General features: G+C 41.3%; 1 protein-coding gene across 11 annotated transcripts in view; it reads left to right on the top strand.

Moving 5' to 3' along the window:
* ARVCF (ARVCF delta catenin family member) overlaps nucleotides 1–17,561 on the top strand; it is a 259,648-nt gene that overhangs the window by 160,646 nt on the left and 81,441 nt on the right. For 6 of the 11 annotated variants that reach the window (XM_042034727.1, XM_042034728.1, XM_042034732.1 and 3 more), the window contains 2 exons: nucleotides 1,807–1,845; nucleotides 9,272–9,430. In XM_042034727.1, coding sequence (XP_041890661.1) covers nucleotides 1,807–1,845; nucleotides 9,272–9,430 — 198 coding nt within the window. The remainder of the gene's footprint in view (nucleotides 1–1,806; nucleotides 1,846–9,271; nucleotides 9,431–17,561) is intronic. The other 5 variants (XM_042034729.1, XM_042034730.1, XM_042034736.1 and 2 more) reach the window with 1 other exon arrangement.

The raw sequence follows: 17,561 nt of genomic DNA, 5'->3' as shown, positions 1-17,561 counted from the left end.
GGGCCCGCAGCCACCTGTCCCAGCGCCGGAAACGAGAGAGAGCTTGGAGGGGGAGTTTGCCTATTCTTAAATGTGGATCACAGAGGTGATCACAACTTTAAGTGACTTAGAGAATTGTCCATATTCAAACTGGCCAGCTGATAGGTTCTGTCAGTTCCCAGAGGAAACTGTAAGCACCCCTTAGCAAGGACGTCCCTTCCGGGACTACGCTTGCTAACCTATGACACCATGTAAGTGTTTCTCACGCAATTCACACTTACTGTCTTAAAATTAAATGTGTGTGTCTTGTCAGTCTTCATCACTGGCACTGGTTAAACCCTTCTCTCTGAAGGGTTCTCCATTAGCTTTCCATTATACCTGTAGGCACTTGACTTGTAATCACGTCACTCCTTGACCTTCTTCTGAGGTTAATAGCTCGGACCTTAGGCATGAAAGAGAGACCTCTGATCCTGTTCTCTGGCTGTTCTGTTAGCTGTGCTCTGAGCCCACTGCAGTGCATCCACATCCTTCCACAGCTGTGGGTATGAGAACTGAGCAGGTACTCAGCATTTTCCCTCATATCCAAGTGCTCACTTTCATCTTTTGTTTTTCTTTTCCTTTTTTTTTTTTTTTTTTCTTTTCATACTGTTTATTGTAGTTAAGCATGAGCTTAGCACAGGCACTTGCTCTCTTACCAGTGTGTGGGGGCTGGCCAAGTACAAGTAGGGGTTATAAGGTCAGTCTTAGGGAATAAACAGAAAATGTGTGAAGTAAACAGACTACTGGACAAAAAGCCATTGGTGAACTCTCTTGGGTAGTTGAAACAGCACAGTAACTGCATCGCACTTGGGAAAATTGTCTTTCTCCTGGAATTTCTTCCATTTGAAAGATGTACAGCAGTTGGAGTGGCCTTTGGCTTGTTGATTTTTGTGTCTTTGGTGTTCCAATGGACTTGTAGCTATCCAGAGACCTCCCGCACAGTTCCTTTCCTGCTGTCCCTTTTCTGCTCTCTGGGGTTACACAGCAGTGGGAGCTGGGCTGTGGTCGAGGCTGTTCACACGTTCCTGCTGTGCTTTGTTCAGACCACGGTTTTTGGTGAGGGGCTGGAACGGGGTGAGATGCAGAGGGAAGAAGTGGTGTGTGATTTAACAGGGGTAATCTCCTGGGGAGCTGTATGGGCTGATACAGTCCTGCTGCCTCACTGCCAGGCAGACCTGCTCTGGGGCTTAATAGTGAGAGACACTGGCAGGCACAGTCCTTGTGAGATGGGTGATTGGATTTATTGTCAGTTGCTTTGTATTCCCTAGAATGAGAAATGATTTATTTCAAGGAACAGCTTTCTTGGAATGCCAGCTTAAAAAATCATCAGTGGTCTGTTTGTTCTGTTTCCCTCAGGATTAAAAGCTTTTTTGTTGTTGTTTTTTGAGGTTTTTTGCTTTTTGTGTTGTGTGTTTTTCCACAAAAAGCATTTTTGTTGCGTCGTTCAGATCTACCAGCAAGATTGTGGGTGGGCGAGGAGATGAGTTAAATTTAACACTGATCTGATATGGCTCCTAGGACACTCAAATAATGCTCCAGCCTTGGTCGTAATTCAAAGAATGCAGAGATGGTTTACATCTGCCTTGAAGTTAAAAGCAATTCTCTAAGGTAGTTTTGTAGCAGTGCAAGTGGGCGTGTGTGTGTTAGCCTAGAACTGGCTGGGTCTGGCAGGCTTTGGTTTAACTCACTAATGTGAAGGTGGCTGGGGTAGAGTCTGGGACACACAGACTGCATAAAGAAACTTTCTGTTCTCACCTGCCAAACTGACAGTTGTTTTTTTTGTTTTAGATGAAGGACCTAGCTTGTACTTCTGACTCCCATGTGCATGTAAGTTTGTGGACTTGCTGTCTAGTAATACGTGCATCCATTTAATTTGTGATCCAAACTCTGTGGGGCCCAGAAGAAATGAAATCTGAATGCCTGTCTTGCAGAAAGGAATGTAAAATTAGTCATCCCACACCACCCTTAATGCCAGCATTGTAGAGGCAGCAGGTGGAGATGAAGGAAAAAACTTGCTGGAAAATTATAATCCATGATGTAACCTCATCCCAGTAAAAATGTCCCTAATTTAGTCTTGGTTAGTTCATCTGAAAGGCTCCAGAGAAGGAAGCAAGTCAGATCTGTTCTGGGTTTGGTCAAAGATTAGGCATGTAGATTTACATTGTATTTGTCTTTGGCAGGTAGTTTGGCAAATTGCAGTGAACTCTGTATACAGATCTTGGTGAGAAACAGTCATTTCCTGCTCAGTTTCCTACTGGGCAGACTGTCCAGATAAACACTGGCCATTGCTGTCAACAGTTAAGGGAAAGAGAGCCGTGTGTGCCAGGTGCTCTTTCTTTTGGGTTTTTGTTTTTTTTTTTTGTCCTGTATCATTTTTATATTACAAATAATGGCTTACGGTTCTATTTTACTACCTGATCTTGCTGAACTGCTGGGAGAAAAAGGGCTTGTGACTAAGGGACTGAGTGATGACTTGTGATATCCTTGTCCTGTCTGGGTTCTACACAGAGTACTTACACTGGGGCTTTGAGGCCTGGATTCATCCTCCAGCTTTAATGTTGTCTTGAAGCACTTGATACAATTTCCCTGCAGAATTGATGGCAAAAGCTGGATATGTCCAAGGAAGTAATTTAGTCTGTGCAAGATCTGTTCTCTGAGGCTCCTACTCTTCTTTTCGACTAAAGGGAAAGAATTAAGTTATCCTGCATTTAGATACCTTGCTAAGCTGCCTAAAGTTAGATGGTGTGAATTTGAACCTATTACTCATCCATTTCCCCATCTGGAAGTTGCATGTTCCCAGTCTTCCTTCCCGGGAGCTGTTGAGGTGAGCAGACAGCTCTGTCACATTGCAGCACTGTTGCCCTTTGCAGTGCAAAAGCTGCTACTGATGGTTTTGTTCAGAAAATCAGTGGGCATGTGTGGCTTCCTGAGCATTACCTTAATGTAGTGGCACTGATTAACATGTAATTTTTAAATATGTATCATCACATCTGTTGAAGTTGACTGAGATGTGATGTCTTGACACCCTTGGTTAACACCCAGTCAATCTGAAAAGCAGGGCAAGGCAATAGAGAGCCCTGAGAGACACCTTGTCAGAGTGACAAATTGCCCTTTCTGATTCAAAGGACCAGCCTGCGTGGCAGAGCTAAACAGCTCCTGGAGAAAGGAGAGGAGTGCATGGGAAAAATACCCTATTCATTTAGGCCTTCCCATGTATTTATTGTATGTTGCTCAGAGTTGAAGCTCTTTGTTTTCCTTCATCTGAAACAACTTAACAGCAGGTTGAGAGGAGCAAAGCCCCTGGGATTCTCCCTCTCCCACTTCTCCTTCTTACAAACTGTTTACAGTCTCCTTCAGTTTCCTAGCTTTGTATGGAAAAGTTCAGTGGGTCAGCATTCCCTTTAGCTTCATCCATCATTCCAGTCAATTGGAAATAGTTGAGGGCCAATTGCCCGGTCTACCATTAACTGAGACACTTCAGATTGTTTAAAATAGCATAAAAGCCCTCTTTGTTGACCGTTGGGCAGGCACTGGATTTCCCCGTTGATGGGCAGCTACCGCGTGGCTGAACAGAACCCCAGTGTGCCTTGCTGTACTTGAGGGATGAATATTGCTACTCCAGGCCTTGTCTGGGGTTTGATTCCTTCTCCTTCACCTCCGCCTCTTGCTCTCCCTGAAAGGTGTGATGCCTTCAAAGGGTGAATTACCAAGCCTGCTTCCAAAAAAAAAGCTCCTCTTTGTGGCTTTTCAGAACTTCTGTAGTTGAGGGTTTTTTCCAGTTGCTGAAATGTTCCTTTTAACCTTGGTGCTTTAAAAGCTCTTGGCATTATTTGTTCGGTGCTTGTCGTGTGTGTTTCTAAAGGACAAAGGAAGTGTGTAAGTGTTCAGGAAACAGTTAGTGCATTGTGGTGTGGGGCTGAGTTCATTCTGGTACCCTGTGCCAGGACAGCCTGCTTTCATTGGTGGCTAACGTTTCCCTTCTGTTCTGAGCTGACCAGCCTTAGGGTAGAGTTTGTGTCAGAGCTCTAACAGAGCTTGAAGCTTTCTCATAGGTTAATGTGTTTGGGTTCACATTGAAGTGCATTGAATCCATTGTATACATATACATAAATACAGATTTATATACATGAACCCTACATTGTATTTCACATAACAAAACAGAAAAGTAGGTTTACTAAATGGAGATTAGTTTATCTGCAGCAAAGTAGATATTTATGTATTCCCATATTTAAGTCATTGTCTTGCAGACTCTCGTTCCAGCACCCTGTGCTGCCTGGGTTTCAGTACAGGCTGGTCCGTGTGCTTTTTGTTCTTCCAGAGCCGTTTTGCTTGAATGAGCCATGATTTGATCCCAGCTTTGGGGCAATGTTTCCCCGATCATGAAGAATTTGGGTAGGTCTAGCTGCATACCTGTGCTTGGTGCTGGAGACCTGGGTCTTGCTGTGTTTTTTGAGTTGAGGGAAACAGCCTGTGTCAGTCCTTGAGCTTAAGGTCTCCATGTGCTTGTGGAAGGTGCCCTGCCTTGCAGTAGTGCAAGTGCTGCAGTGTGTGAGGGCTCCCCTGTTTCTGAAGAACAAACTAGAAAGAGTGGGACGGTACTGCTGCTCCTCAGGTGACACTGGCTCAGTGATGGGCATGAGCTGCTCAGCTTGGAGTCCATCTTTTGCACTGCTGAAGTGCATGGAGGCTCTCAGGACAAATCAGGGGAGAGAGCACAGCAGGCATTTTGAGGCTGTGGTGAAAGAAGGCTGCCCTGGTGAGGCAGGGGGATGTGATAACCAGATTTGAGAGTCTTCAGCTGCTGTGGAGTTGGACTTTAGAAAAAGTCTACCACAAATACACAAAGTTCAGCAAATTCCTCTGGTGATTTCCTTCCTCTCTGATGTCCCAGTCTGATGCAGATCTCAAGACAGACTTTTTTCAGCTGCTGTGTTCCTGCAGACTTGCCTTTTGTGTCTTTCTCCACATGTCTTCAGCGAATAAAAGCTTGAGAACATGACTGAGCTGGAAGTGCACACCTGAGTGGGAAGGAGACCATTGGGGCAGAACATCATCCTGAGACTTGGCTCTGACAAAGCCAGTCTGCTTGCTTTACACTTAGAAATAATCTCACGCTTTGCACAGATTGAAGGTGTAATAAGTCATTTAAAGAGTAGTAGAGGAGAGAGAATCCACATTTAATTCAATTATCATGGTTGTCCAATGCCACTAATTATGCCCAGACTTGTAATGTGTTTCACAGGAGCTGATACACTTGGGCTCTGTCTATGCTGGGGTTGACTGAGGACAAGTGTGTCCATTGATGTAGAATCCAGCCTTTGTGCTTTGCAAAAACCTTCAAATTTGGTATCTGACAGTAGCCTGGAGTAAGGAGTAGCTGGAATAGCCTGCACTGAAATCTTCTGAACAAAGGGGATCTTGGGGAGAATGAAGATTCGATGTACATGATTTCAGTGTTCTTGAAGAGGGGCTGTTTTAGCGGAAATAATAATCTCCTGCAATTTTATATTGTTTCCAGACTGTTTAAAATTGTTCCATAGGCAGAGAATAAAGAACTTTGTTTACAGTCTTAAAGTTGGATGTCTGATCCTCCTGGGGGAGGTTATTCTTTTATTAAAACAGATATAAAATAGCTACTTTGATGGAACTACAACGCTAGGAATTGAAATGGCGATGATTACAGAAGCTGTAGTATTCTAATGCAAAATAAGCCCTAGGAGATATGTGCCCTAAATGATAAATCACTGTTCTTTAACAAAACAAGAATTACTGTTATTTTATGCTTCTTGGTTATTTTACAAGGTCTTTAGCTGATACATCTGCGCTTAACTTTTACAGGCTGGAGGTAAATTGATTGTTGCTTTGTGTTTTAAATAGCATGGCTTTTTAAAAGCACACTGGAGATGCAAGTACAAATCAACAGGATAGGATTCATTTGGTCTCAAAAAAGCAAGAGTAAAAGCAAGAGTCATGACTGCTGACGCCACATGCAGTAACGGTACTGGAATCTGTTCTCATAATTTGGTAGTGTTTTGTAATCTCATGGCTTTTGCTTTGAAAGGCCCCAGTAAGGTAAATGAGTGTGTATTGTTCTGAACTGGAATTAACCTCCTTCTAGCAGGCAGGGAACTAACTACTGGTAGCATTATTCATTAGGGGTGTCATGTTCCAGCCCTATCCAGCAACTTGTGGTTTACTCTGGATAATTAGGCTTACCTGCCAGATGTTTGGAATCTGAGATGCTGAGGTGTATTTAGCAAAAAAAGAGCGTTCTAAATACTGGCTTCGAAACTGAGCAAATAGTTGAAAGGGGTAATGTGTCCCAGTTTCTGCAATTTGTGATGACCTAAAATCCTTAATGATGGAGTCTAAAAACAGACAACAAAACCTTTGCATCTTTTCTACATTAATGTTAGCTTGTGACAGCTCCAAGCTAGCGATGTAGAGAAAGTACTGGGTTGGGAGATCAAAGAACCACCTGGTTCAGGTAATTCAGGGGTAAGTTGGGTGGTAGGCTGTCCCATTGGCTCACTGCATTCCTCAGTAGATCCGTAGTAAGAAGGAAGACACAGTAGATGCCAGTCTGGTTACCTGTCTGTGTTGAGATATCTACCTTGAACTTTGCAAGCTTTTAGGCTTTCTGATGCTTAGGACAGTCTCTTGCTAACAATAGTTTTCTCTTCTAGGAATGCAGATCTGTACCATATCTGCCTAAATCTTCATTTTAGAAGCAGCTAGAGGATAAAACCCAGCGCAATGCTCATTTAAAGTCAATATGCTCTGGCTTGCAATTTGCTGATGTTTAAGTGCCCAGCTTTTAAGGTTTCCTTTGCCCACAGGCAGTCTGAATACAAAGGCAGACTTTACGCTTTTTTAAATAAAGAAAAAGTATTGCAAAAGCTCAAAGAACAAAATAGTTCTTTCCACCTTCCATCTCCTCAGGTTTATTATCAGAAAACAGAGGCTGCCTCTATAAAGTCTAGAGGGGAACTAAGAGATGCCAGTACCTCAAGTGCATCTGGAAATGAAGGTGGTGGATGAGCTCTGTGTGTGTGTACGTACATGTGTGAGAGGAGTGAGAAGGTCCCACCTTGGAGCAGTTTTGGTATTCGATGGTGAGGTTTACAGGGATAAGGTGTTGTGTAAAATCCCTCTACATATAAGTGGTTTCTTCGTTCTTGGTAAGGTTTGATTGAGTGAAGATGAATAGAACTTCTGAGTCTCTACTGTATTGCAGTATTGTGTAAATTATTCTCTTGGGAGGAAAGCTTTACTGTGGGGTGTGAGAAAGGGAGTTGCAGTTATAACACAGTTTCTTAAGAAAAAATGTGAAAAGAATAATGTATTTATTGCAGGACCAAGCTCCCCTTCTGGAGCCATGCGCAGAAGACATGATGTGACATCTGAACTCTACCATAAAGAATTCAGCATGTATCATAAGTTGCCATTAATGATTTGAGTACTGCAGACTGGAAGGAGTGATTTTCTTAAGGATTTCAGAAGCCTTATTCTCGTTGATGGATTCTGTAACCTGAGTTACTCTGTGGTTTCAATAGAAATGGAAGTAGTGCCTGCTTGTATCACTTCTGGTGCCTTACCTTTGAAGGCTGTCCATGTTGCATTTTGACTGAGGTGATTGCCAGAGGCTTATTGTCATGGTCTTGGTTAATATTCGTGCTTACCTGAAAATGAGAGTGGCTTTCTTGCTGAAGTCTGAGTTCCAGAAGGTCAGAATACAGCTGTAAATAAATGAAAACTGAGCAGGGACATCTCAGCTTGTTCAAAGGGAAATTATAAATCATGCAAAAATTAAATGTGGACCTTAATGAGACCTCAGCAGCAAAAGGTCGCTGGAGGCCTGCACAAAACATGGCACAGCAAAAGGGGAAATTCAAAGGCTATAGTTGGGTTGAAATGCAATTTTTCTAAATAAAATGATGCAAAATGTAGTGTTATAGTTCCGTGGTGATGAAGCTGTTCACAGGTGAATAATGTTTTAACTTTTATGTAATTAGGCTGAGCACCTCTATTGCAACAGTTTCATCCCAACCCTTTTTATTTTCTTGTGATGTGAAGAGATAGTGGATTTGTCCAGAGAGTTTGCTTTAGGCAAAGTCTGCTCAATTTGCAGTTTTGGGCTCTATGTCATTCTTCTTCGATTTTTTAATGCTCTTTTTTTTTTTTTTAAAATATGTATGTAAAAATGTGTGTGTATATAGTCCTTAATAAAGGATATTTTTTGAGTGTCTATTTGACAAGGTGAGCCAACAGAAGCCCTGCTTTGGCTTTAAAGCCTGTGTAGCCAGATACGTTCAGGGCTCGTAATGAAATGATCAGTCTGTCATTGCATTTTACGTGGCTGAGGATTCATAATGCTGGGTAAAAGGCTGATTTCTCAGTGCATAAGCTGGTTCTTTATTGGCCTCTTGCTGGGAAACTTCTGAAAGACGTTCATCTACCAAAGGGAGCTTCTCTGATTTCTGTGCTGAAACGCACAATTGCATAAGAAAAAGGAAGGTTCAGATGCTGGTGCTGGCAGAGCATTCTCTTCGGGCAGTATCCTTGCAAGAACCCGCCTTTGATCTCCCATCTTTCTGTTTAGTTTCTATTATGTTGTCTATCTGTTACAAATTTTAAATAAGCTTGTAGCCAGTTAGACCTTATGGACTTAATGAAGACGTGAGAAGGGAAGCATTTCACTGAATTAATCTCTAGCCATGCATTTTTTGTTAAATTGTCGTTGCTTTGGACAGTTTGAGAAAGGTGTCTATTTAATTGTAGGTGTTGACGTTTTATAGCCTTCTCTAGTCTCCAGCTGAGTGTACTTTATCAAATGAAAAGAAACTTTCAATGGTGTGTAAGATTAACTGCTCTGAAAGCCAGTGGGCCTGTTCACTACAGAACTAAAAGAATGGTTTTGCAGACAAAAAATCCACTCCTCCTATGCTGGGCATTGAGAAGAAAGCTGAAAGCAGATTTAAATATAAGATAGTAGTCTGTAAGTCTGTTGCCTATTAATAAGAAGTACTTGATAGATGCTTCACATGATTTCTATTTGCTGCACTGAGCCCAGTCATTCCAGCACAGTTGCAGCAAGCTTGTCTGAGACAGGAAATACTCCTTTCTCTGAATCTCTGCTTGCAAATTGTAGGGTAAAACGTGTTTTTTAAATCAATGAAGCTGAAATCAGTAGAACAGTTAAACCATGATGGCAGAAATTAAAAGTTCAAATTTTTTTTACTTGCTTCTTTAGGAACAAAGCCCCAGTAACCAGACTTCAATAGCAATGATGCAAGAGCCTCAAGAAATGGTGGAAGAGACAGTTACTGTGGAGGAAGACCCAGGCACTCCCACTTCCCACGTGTCTATTGTCACTTCTGAAGATGGAACCACAAGGAGAACTGAAACCAAGGTGAGAGGTTAATAACCACTGAGGAAAATGGCAAAGTGCTATCTAATCATGGAGTAGAAATAGCGGGGAGTAGCCTGAGTGATGACAATCATGCTGTTGTGATCCTCAGTGATTTTGAACATTGTGTTTGCCAGCAGAGCTGAGTTCAGGGTTTTTTCAGTTTCACGTCTATGTCTAGATTGCTCCCTATCAGCTGTGCTGATACAGCTGTTCATGGATCCATAAACTGAGCAGTGGAAATTAGCCAGGTTAACCAAACAAAAACACTAGAACCCTTTCTCAGGCTGCTTATTCTTGTAACATTAACTTCATTCTACTGAAGCAGTTCACAGCATTGCCCTGCAAACACATACAGTGATACGAAAATTGATGAGTTGGTAGGGCTTGGCTGAGGAAAATATGCTTGGAAATATGTCTTAAATTAGTGACAGTCTGCAATAACATTATGTCATTATGCACTTGTCCTTTAGAACAAGAAACAGCCTATGTAAATAACACCATAGCATTCAAAATCTGCAACAATCTTGTGAATGGCATCTTACTCCTAATGAATGGGGAAAGCTGGGTGTGCTCTCAAGTGACTTGTACCTCAGGTTTGGCTGGATTACAGGTGTTGCAAATGTTCTAATTTTCCTGATAACTTTTTATTCCTTGTGTAAGGTAATTTTGCAGTCTCTGTTGAGCAGGCACTGTGTGTCCATGGCTGCCTTGCATGCTTTCAGCACCACTGGAAAGTTACAAAGATTAAGGGTGATTCCCTTTTTAAAAATTTCTAAAAAGAAAAAAAACCGCTTTCTGTGTTAAAAGGAGTTGAACAGAGGTCACTGTGTAAATCAGTGTTTATTTTCACTGATGTTCCAGAATTGCAGTCCTCTAAGATATCTATTCAGGACATCAGATCCTCAGGTTGAAGTAAATCAGTGTTGATTTCCTGAGGTCAGTGGGCCTGTACACATTATAATAAACTGAGTATCTGGTTTAATATTTGTTGCAGTTAGTTAGAAGGTAAATGTAACTGGCCTATTTTCTCATTGTTGGAAGGAGATGAAGGTCTTTAAATAAAAATAATAGAGATTAACGAAAAGCCCCCACATTTTATTAGCTCTTCAAATAATCTAATGTATTTAGTTTGTGACTTACAGGAAAGAAATTCTGTTTTCTTTCTACTGACAGCAACAACAACTGTTATTTGCAGGAAGGAAGTGATAAAATTACAGTGGGGATGGACACCTTTTTATATGTACTAATAGTAGTGCATAGTTTTAGGAGGCTGTAAGTGCAGCTATGCAAAGGCATAAGATTATAGCTATGACTGTAAAAATAGAGGTGAGGCCATGCAGTGGTCCCTAGATAACAGGACCACATGGAGTGAAGTAATTTGTCTGAAATAGTCGTGCCTCTGATAAAAGCTGAGTGTTTGTCAGGGCCTCAGAGGTGTGATTTTCTCCTCTGTATCAGGAACCTCCTGTTTTTCCATCTTCCCACAGAAAAGGACAGTGGCAGCTTCAAAACACGCATTGTGGCTGCATATGGGAAAGGAAAATTGAAAAAACAGCAACCCTGGAGCTACTGTTCCATTTCAAAGAGCAAGGCTTTCTTCTGTTACTGTAGGTCATTGCAGGCACTGAAGTGTGTCCAGAATAGGGGTAGGATGCATAGCTGTCTTACTCTCCATTTGTGTTGTTTCAAATAATGCCACTGACTTCAGCTTATGTGCTATCCAGAGCTGTTTCCTAGTAATTCATTGCTAAAAAGACCAACAAAAAAATATTAAAAACCCAGTTGTTGAGAAAAGTGATTCTGAAATGTCAAAACACAGCCTGGCTTAGCCATGACTGTCAGAAAAGGTGCTGAGACTTTGTTGGGGTTGTTGTTGCCTCTGAAATGGTTTTGTTTTGACTTCTCCTTGCTGTGATAAAATGGCATAGATTTAACAGCTCTTAGATACTAATCCGAGGTCAGATTTTACAATTTTTTCACATCACTTTGGTCTTTGACTTGCATTTTGTTTTGGTAGGGATTGTGAAAATGAAAACTGTGTCACCGGGATTTAGTAGCATCAGTTAATTGCCCTGGAGTTAATTGTCATTGACACTATTACTTCTAGTAGGTATCATCATAGTGCTTTCTTAGTTCATGCTATTATATGTGAGAGCCCTACAGAGAAAATGAAGCTTTCTGGTACTGCTGTGCAGTGGCAGAATTCTGAGCTTGCTGCTCAGAGGAGGGTGGTGAAGAAATCTCCCTGGCATGGGAGATGCAAACGCATCGCGGCTGGGCATCCACTTGCAGGAGTAGGAGGTGTTGAGCCCAAAACCAGTTTTGTGTCTCTGCCTGTTCCCTCACAGACTTAAAGAAATTAAAAATACAAAGAACAGCCCCCCCCCCCCAAACAAAAACCCCCAAACCAAAACCCCCACGTGAATCTGGCCGTGCATTCAGTGTGCAGGTGGTGCTTGTCCTTGTAAAGGAGCAACATTTCCTGTGGTGGGAATCCTTTAGTCTCTTTTCAGTAATATCCAGTGTGTAAAGTTGAGATGGTCACACTGTGCTCAGGGGAGGTAGGTTTGTGCTCAGCTTTTCTTTTTACTCTGAGCAATAGCCTTTCATGCTCTGCATTGCTGTGCTTGCTCCAGGCTCCTTTAAGGAAGGGTTTAGAGCCTGTTTTTGTTCTGTCTGTAACTAAAAGGCTCTACTGGACAGTGTCAGTCACAATCTCCAGCATATCTGTCTTGCAAAGAAAGTGGCAGCACAAGATACTTCCTCTGACAGGGTAAATAACACAACTCATGTCTTTTTAAGACCCAGAGAAACCAGAGATGTTTTCCAAATGTATTCTTTCTTTGGTGGATAGCTTATGTGGGGAATAGTCAACCTAATGCCATTTTTGGATTCTTAAAAGGAAATTGTCACTTATTTTTGCTAAATTGTGTGAATTTCTAGCTTGCTGGAGAGCAATGCCTCTGAAATTCTTCCTCTTGAAATGCAGCACAGCAAAGGCTGTAAGCATGAATGCTCCTGGATGCTGCTGTTCCTTTATTCTCTATGCCTTTCCCTGTTGTTTCAAACCCATAATTTATAGAGGTTATTCTTTTCAATAGTGTATTAAGTAAACAACCTTAATCTAGATGCATTGACAGTTTTGCTTTGCTTTTCCCCTCATCTTTGAAAATGCCTGTAGCAGTGAAGCAGGAAGAAGGCGTAATAGAATTTAATATTTGACATATTTTAAATAGAGAACATCTGCCTTTTCAAAATGAGATATCTCTGAGTAATTTTCCCCTACCTGTTATTCTTTTAGTGTTGTACTGAGTCCCTACATAACATTCATTGCACAAAAGATGTAGCAGATAACACTTCATTTCAACTTTATAATATCTCTGGAAGCCAAATACCTATCAAGCTAAAACAGTGAAAGTCACCTTGGGGAGAGACTTCCACTTCTTGCTGCTCGCTGGAGCACTGTCAGGTGTTAAAGGAAGCCTGTTGTAAGTGGCTCAAGAGAACTCAGTAAAGCAAGTTAGATGTGTGTGTGCTTGTGTAAATGTTAGCTTTTTTTTCTTTTTTCAGGCACCTTTTATTTTTATCTTGGAAATGCCAAAAGATTGGAGAGATTTAGGTCACTGGTACTCATTGAAATTGATATTTTATCATACCATACTGTGAAATCAATCTGTATACAAAGCTGTTTAATTTGTAGTCCATCCATTTTCCTTGAGCTTTCCAATACTCAGCAAGTCCAGATCTTTCCCAGCAGTGATTAACTGCTGTTCCCACTTCCTAACACCTGTGATGAGCAAGTGCTTGTGACCAAAACCCTGGGTTGTGCTGGTGCTAGGTACCCCAAGAGGCAGTTCTTCGAAACTTTGCAGGAAATTCAAAGGTAATAGAGCAGGAATGGATTTCAGCTGGAGTTGAGGGCCCTTTCAAGATGTGAAATACTAGGCTTAAAATTGAAGGGGAGAATTTTCAGCTGTTGTTTTGAAAACCTACAGGGTGAGTTCTTCCACAGCATTTAATAGAAAGGTAATAGCTTCAACCTGTCTGTACTTCAAAAATAAGCTCGCAGAAATGTCAGGATGCTTAAACCCTCCTGTGTTCCTTCTCATCTGATTCTTGGTTTATGACAGCTTCAACAAAATGGTTAGCCCTGTCACCTTTCACAATGAACTTAATTTATTAAAAAAAAAAAAATTAAAGGCCAACCAAAACCAACCTCAAAAACAAAATGGAAGACAAAATTATAGGTACTGGTTAAGTTGACTGCATTTGACCATGACAGCCCAGTTCCACAGAAATCTTGGAACTGTCTTCACTCCTCTGTGGTTGAGCCCTGTGAGGCGCCTACTTATGCCATATGCACGTGCATCCAGTAAATCCAGTTGTTGGGTAGTTTGATGTTTGTTCTCCCATCCTTCTAGATAAATAGGAGGATGAGGGACAGAAAAATACAGAAGCTGCTTCAAATGTGTGAATATTTCCTTTATGTTCCATTGGCAGATGTATTTCCAGAAACAGTATTAGTGAAACCATTATCATGGGGTCTGTAAGGGAATTACTTACTAGAATAATTGTTATTTGGGGAGGGTGAACAATGGTAAGGTCCGTAAACCGGAAGTATACTTAGATTTTGGGGTGTGGAGAGCAGCAGTGAAAACACTGACTTGAAGTATCATAGAATTTTGGCTGCAGAGAGGTGTATTGTGGTTTTTTATACTGTAGCTGAAATCTTAGTATTTGTACAGGGATTAAAGAGTTATAAATACGTTGCAAGCATACTCAGCCAGCCTCTTCGTAGGGAAGTGCTCTGAAGCTTTCCTCTGGTACTCCAAGACTGGGGGATTGAAACAAGTGAGCATCTTTGATTTCATCGGGCTGAAAAAACCTTTTTACACAGGTTTTCTTTAGGGATGGAAAGTAAACAGAGGAAGTCAAATTACACTCAAAGTAACTTGTAACTCTAAATTTTTCATTAGATCATATCTGTAGTGAGGAATTGATGGTAATAAGTCTTTTTTAAGATTGGGTGCATCTGTAGGATCAGGTGTCTCTCAGATGAGGCAGTCTGCTGGGACTCCCATTTGGAATAGCTTCATTGTCTTTGGCTAATGCATCAGTATTAAGGAAACCACAAAAATGTTGGCAGAGAAGATTACTATGCTGTCAGCTGCTCAAGATTGCCTGTGTTCTTTAAAGAAATAAAAATGAAACATTCCCTTGAGCAGGATTTCCTGAAATAAAGGTGTTTGATTTGTTGGTTGGGTTTCTTCTTTTGCTTGGAAACCTTACATTAAATGGACCTTCATCTGTGTGCTGGCTAATTGCTTCCAAAAAGCTTCCCCTTATTGTCCTGTCAGCAGCAAAATCTATTTGTCACATGATAAATGTTCTATCTCAATGCCTATGCCTGGCAAATGAGGCATGAGTGCAAATACTCCCTCTCTCTCAAAATATAAAATGACTCTGTTTGATTGCCCCAGTATAACACCTTTAACATTACTGAAGGCTTTTATGCTGTGAGAAATGCGTACTTCAGTGCTTGAGTGAAATGTTCCTTTTTATGTGTCTGACAAGGGGGTTTTGATTGTCCTGATACTTTGCATTTGCTGTTGGGTGCAGCGTTCAGAAAATAATAAGAGGTGAACCGGTGCTAATGTTGTAAACTTGTTCTTACATGTGCTGCCTGACACTGAATGTGGCTTTTTGATGAGCCACAGCCATGGAAAGCCTGTCTGAGCTAGTCTAAAAGACAGGAAAGTAAGGCAAATAAGGTATAAATTGCAAATGAATCGCTTGCATTCTGTGTTGGTAATTTAAACTAAAAACCCAAATCTCTGTAAATACTCTGTAGAATTGCCAGAGCGTGGTGAAAAACTCACTGAGTGTAACTGGTAGGTCACACATTGTCTAGGAGTTGATTTTCAGCGATCTGAAATTTTGCTTTGTGGCTTTTGTGTATATGTAGCAACTGTTGGAGACAGTTGTCCTGGCTGTAATGTTTCTGTTTGCCAATAACATGGAGCAAAGTCTTTGATGAAGATGGACCTGATCCTGCAGGTCAAAGCTTATTCCTTCTTTGGTGCTTTTCTGCAGCCAGATGAGGTGTATTAGGTACTTCCTATTGTTTACTCTTAAGAGCTTTAGGAAGAATGGCACGTGACAAACTGCAAGCATGGGAGCTCCTGTCTGAAAAGCAGTGCTTGGACTTAGATTTGTTGTATAGTGCTGAAAGAAAGAGCTTTTGTGAGGTTATGCAAGGGCATTTCTTGGCATTTAGAAAGCTCCTTCGTTGTTCCCTTCCGAGCAAAAGTATCCATTTCTGATTCATCAAATTGCTGTCGTCCTACCTTAATTCCTGTTATTCCCATTACTGGTTCCCAGATTCAAGAACAGAAAGGCCCGGCACTTTGCATCCAGTTTTGTCATGGCTTTGCAAGACTCGCATATTTCAGGCCTGAGAAATGTGGCTTTTCCTACTCTTAGAAGATCACTTATGAATATGCCACTTTGAATAAAAGTATTGTTTCAGACTTCAGCAGGAGAACACTGAGCTGTGTTGCTTTGTGTGTATCCACTTCACAAAGAGCTACTGTAAACTCCGCCAGCTCTTTTTCTCCTCTCACTGCTGAGTTTATAAATGCTGTGACAGTGGTCATGCTGACAACTGAGCAGAAAGGAGAAGTTCTGTGCACAGGTAACAAGCAAAAACCCCTGTTGGATTGTATGTCGTGAAATAAATGCTGAGTTTCTAGTTTCTTTTCCTCCAGTTAAAATGTGTGCTTTGAAACGGGGAGAAAAGATTCAGAGGCATGGAGGATGGCATCTTTCCTGATGTTTACTTGCTGAAGAAATCCCTTTGTATTGAAGAGGAAAATCCTTTCAGCTCAGGCTCATATTAGATACCAAGGTCATGATATTGGTACCTGGCTGTGCTGTATTCAGCGTGTTGCTCTTATTACACTGCTGGTGGAGAGGCATTTGTGCTTCTTTCAGTCTTGCAGGATTTCATTACTTCATTATGTTGAAGTGTCATTTACTCACAGATGTGTCTAGGAAAAGAAATGCTGTTTGGGTGAATCTTTTTTCTGTTTGGGGTTTCTGTGTGAAAACATCTGGCTAGAGGACATGTCTGGAGCCACTTCAAGAGATGTACTCTAATTGTTTTGTAGCAGCTTGGCTAATCTGTTGGCAAGCTAAAAGTTTAAATTGGTGGCTATAGGTCAAAATAATTATTTGGACTTCGGAGCCACTGAGCAGTCTAGGGATATATGTTTTGGTTAACATTTCCCTTGAATGTAGCATTTCATTCTGAGACCTAGATGAAGAGAAGTGTCATTTGCTGATGCTTATTTATGTCTGTAATACCTTAGAAACCCCAAATACCTTTTACCAGTTTCATCTTTTGTTCTTCCCCTGGTGCGTGTAATGCTGTCAGGTGGGTTGATTCTCCCCCTCATCTTTGTGGATGTGCTGTTTTGTTGCTTGGTTGGGCTGAAAAGTCAGCACTTACTAGGGATAGGGTAACTTTTTATAGGTTAAAGTAATTTTATTAGGGTTAGGGCTACGAAGGATAGACTGGCATCTGCTGGACTTTTTATTCTTCCCAAAAGAGCTTTTGCTGGTCACTCTGGAAGACAGTACAGAAGTTGATGGAGCCCAGATGCCAACCCACACAGAAGGCCCTTTGCTAGCTTGTAAATGTAGTGGATTTTGTCCAGCACTGTCTTACACAGATTACCAGACCTTTCCCACAAAGGCGGATGGTTCTTGTGAAGTTTTAAGAAGTCTTTGTTCTTACCCTTCAGCAAGAAACCCTGAACACAAGAACCCTCTGGACATTTACTATTTCTGGTTCTTGTGAATTCTGTTTTGAAATGAAATGTGATTTATGGAAATAAAGATAAAGATGTGTTTGTGTACAGATTTTTCTTTACTGTTTTAAACAAGCTTTTCTAGTATGTTTAGGTAGCTGCAATTGCAAAATCATTGTGGTGCTAGTGTTCATTATTCCAAATTTGTTAGTCACCAAAACAGTGACAACAGCTACTTACTGGGCTTGTGTGGTGGTTGCTGGATGTAAGAATATCATAAAAGAGAAAGCAGGTATATTGTCCAGGATCTTGAAGCCCAA

The sequence above is a fragment of the Corvus kubaryi genome, unplaced genomic scaffold (genome assembly GCF_017639235.1).
Source record: "Corvus kubaryi isolate FWS band 111438036 unplaced genomic scaffold, C.kubaryi_AGA036_p1.0 37382, whole genome shotgun sequence".
NCBI lineage: Eukaryota > Metazoa > Chordata > Aves > Passeriformes > Corvidae > Corvus > Corvus kubaryi.
This window is presented reverse-complemented; position numbering and strand designations above follow the sequence as displayed.